Source organism: Orycteropus afer, unplaced genomic scaffold, assembly GCF_000298275.1.
Source record: "Orycteropus afer afer isolate SDZICR_OR568_19922 unplaced genomic scaffold, OryAfe1.0 scaffold00796, whole genome shotgun sequence".
NCBI classification, from domain to species: Eukaryota; Metazoa; Chordata; class Mammalia; order Tubulidentata; family Orycteropodidae; genus Orycteropus; species Orycteropus afer.
In genome coordinates, this window is record NW_006922383.1 from 631,844 (window position 1) to 635,034 (window position 3,191).

Here is a 3,191-nt window from a genome sequence, read left to right on the forward strand (position 1 = left end):
TTCTATTACATCAGGCTGCCTTAAAGATAATTAGCTAGGCTCTAAACAGTCAGCAAATTTGGTAAGATCCCTACCTTGATACCAAGTGCTACCAGAAACCTCATTATAATAGGCAAAAACAACTATGAGAAGCAACAGCCTCTGCTATAATACACACTTAAACATAGTCTATGGCTCTTACTTGATAGATCCAGGCAGGGTACCACCATGGGCTTGCAGCAACAAGACCTGCAGCTGTTGTACCTGGAAGAAGCAAAGAAAAATAATCAGCTAATCACCAATCAAAAGCTACTTATTCCTTTACAGCTAAATTACCACAATTTGCAGTAGGGTAACTTTACCTAATGCCTATGAAATCTAAGACAAATATTACAGAAAGCACAGAGAACTTGCCCAAGGTAACGGCTAGTGAGTTATTCAGTGGATAAATATCAAATCCACTTTTTTTGACACAAACGATGAAAATAATAATCACCATAATTCAAAATCTCCACTTTCACTTTCCTCCCACATTTGTTCTGATACCAGCTGCCCATGCAGCACTACTTCCTCTAACGCTAACCACCAGGAGTTAGGTCAGATTTCACAAGGGCATTGTCCTCCAGACTGCTAAATCAGTCCAAGACTTCAGATGCTAGACAAGCTTGGGAGTCCTCGGGGCTTCCTCACTTCTTACCTGCTAGCTACAAATTCAGAGTTTTCCCAATACCTCTTCAGTGCCAGTCATAAGCTCAGGAAGACTCTCTCACTTCTGACCTGCTATTGTTAGGTGCTGTCAAGTTGGTTCCAACTCATACAAAACCAAACTCACTGCTGTTGAGTCAATTTTGACTCATAGGAACCCCACCTTAGGTTTCTGAGGCAGTATCTCTATGGAAGTAGATTGCCCAGCCTTCCTTCCAAGGAGTGGCTGGTGGGTTTGAACTGCCAGTCTTCTGGTTAGCAGTCCAATGCCTTAGGTACTACACTACCAGAGTTCCCCCTTCCAACTCATAGTGACCTTATATATAACAGAAGGAAATGTTGACTGGTCCTGGGCCATCCTCACAATAATTGCTGTTTGAGTCCATTAATGCAACCAGTGTGTCAATCTATCTTGTTCAGGGTCTTCCTCTTTTTCACTGGCCCTCTACTTTATCAAGCATGATGCCCTTCTCTAGGGGTTGGTCCTTCCTGACAGCATGCCCAAAGTAAGTGAGACGAAGTTTCACCATCTTCAATTCTAAGGAGCATTCTGCCTTGCTGGCTACAAATTTGAGGGTTCCCTCTACCTCCTCAGGATACCAGCCCTAAGCTCAAGGGTTATCAACCCCCTCCTTATCCCCACTTCTGCCTGCTGGCTCCCACTACTCCCTCAGGTTCAATAATTTGCTGGAATGACACATACAACTCATAGAATGCTATGATTCATTTTTTTGTTTTGTTTTATTTTTAAAGCAAAAAGGAGACAAATGAAGAGATGTAGAGGGCAAGTTCTGGGAGGGTTCCCAGTGTGAAGTATTCTTGTCCCAAAAAGGGATGTACCCAGGCGCATCAATGTCTTTCACCAACGAGAAGCCCCATGGAACTTCCATACCCAGATCCTTTATTGTGGCCTTATAGTATAGGCATGATTAATTGAATTACAGTGAGGCCAGCCCACACTGCTTGGCTCAAACCCTCAGGTATGTTCTGGAGGCCCTAGAAAACAAAAAGGCAAAAACACACCGCTATTGAGTCAGATCCGACTCATAGTGACCACTCTTTGGGTTTCCAAAGAGGTAACACTACGGAAGTAGATCGCCCAACCTTCCTTCCGAGGAGTGGCTGGTGGGTTTGAACCGCCAGCCTTCTGGTTAGCGGTCAAATGCCTTAGGCACTACACTAATAACTCTGGAAATTCCAAGGGTTAAATTATCTCTCAGGAAACAACAGCAAAGGCCAAATTACTTTGGGTAAAGTTAAATATTTTACCCCACAGTTATAGAGCCAGGATTTGAACCCAAGCAATGTGGTTGCAGTGAAAATGCTCTTAACCACTGTACTTCACTACACATGCTTTTCTTTCTCCCTGGAACTCTCTTCTTGATATGTTGCTGCCTCAGGGAATCCTTTGCAGACTAGATATAACAGAAAACCCTGTTCCGTACTTTCATAGCACTCTGACCTTTTCCTTTATAGAACTATCCCAGTTTATATGTTGGTGTGAATATGTATTTAGCATTTGTCTTCCCCAGTAGGCAATATGCTCCATGAAAGCAAAAAGTGTCTGCTTTGCTCAACAATGTATCCTCAGCACAATACATGGCACATAATACTGATCAATAAACATCTGTTGGAATGAATGAAGAAAAGAATAGAAAGATGAGCTTTTTCTGGACAGACAGGAATGCATAGATAAGAAGGGCACAGGGAAGGGGTAGTCACAGGGAGGAGAGAGGAGGAGAGCTTTCTTATGTTTGGGGATTATAATCAGGGCAGGAAAACCAAATGTGCATGATCTGTTGAGAGTAACACAAATCTGCTTTATAAATTTGCATCCAAATCACAATAAAAAATTGAAAACAAAAAAAAAAGATGAGTTTTTTTTGGCAAAGGGAATAAACATGAAAGAATATAGGACAGAACTGAGTATGGTGTTTTAGAACTCAAATGATACTGTGGAGAGGTAAATTATTTATATTCTCTATAGTGACCCCTAAGAGTGAAGGAGAAGGGGAAGGGAAAAGAAAGAAATTAACTAAATAGTAACTATTATCACTGAGGAGGAAGGCTAGGGAGTGAGTGAGCACAGGACAGTTGGGAAACACTAGATTTGCTGTGGAAAGAATACTACATCCTAGACGGTAAGAAAACTTGACCCCCCAAAGCCCGGATCAATCCAATTGCCTGACTTCTAGATCCTCTACCAATTACACAGCCAGTCATATTGATACCAATGCAGATTCATGTTTCTAGTCTGCTGCCTCTTCCTCCATTCCTGCCAAAACTGATTTCAAGCCTTCAATAGTATCCTCAAGGGAACTCTGGTGCCATAGTGCCTAAGGCATTTGACTGCTAACCAGAAGGCTGGAGTTCAAACCCACCAGCCACTGTTCGGAAGGAAGATGGGGCAATCTACTTCCTTAGTGATACTGCCTCCGAAACCCAAGGAGGGGTCGCTATGAGTCGAAATTGACTCAACAGCAGTGAGTTTTGTTTTAGTATAGTAT

The 3,191-nt window shown here is 42.4% G+C and overlaps 1 protein-coding gene across 1 annotated transcript in view; it reads right to left on the bottom strand.

The window, feature by feature from the left end:
* The window catches only part of KIF4A (kinesin family member 4A), a 326,710-nt gene that overhangs the window by 176,943 nt on the left and 146,576 nt on the right, over nt 1–3,191 (bottom strand). The window contains exon 10 of the mRNA XM_007957784.2: nt 182–243. Coding sequence (XP_007955975.1) covers nt 182–243 — 62 coding nt within the window. The remainder of the gene's footprint in view (nt 1–181; nt 244–3,191) is intronic.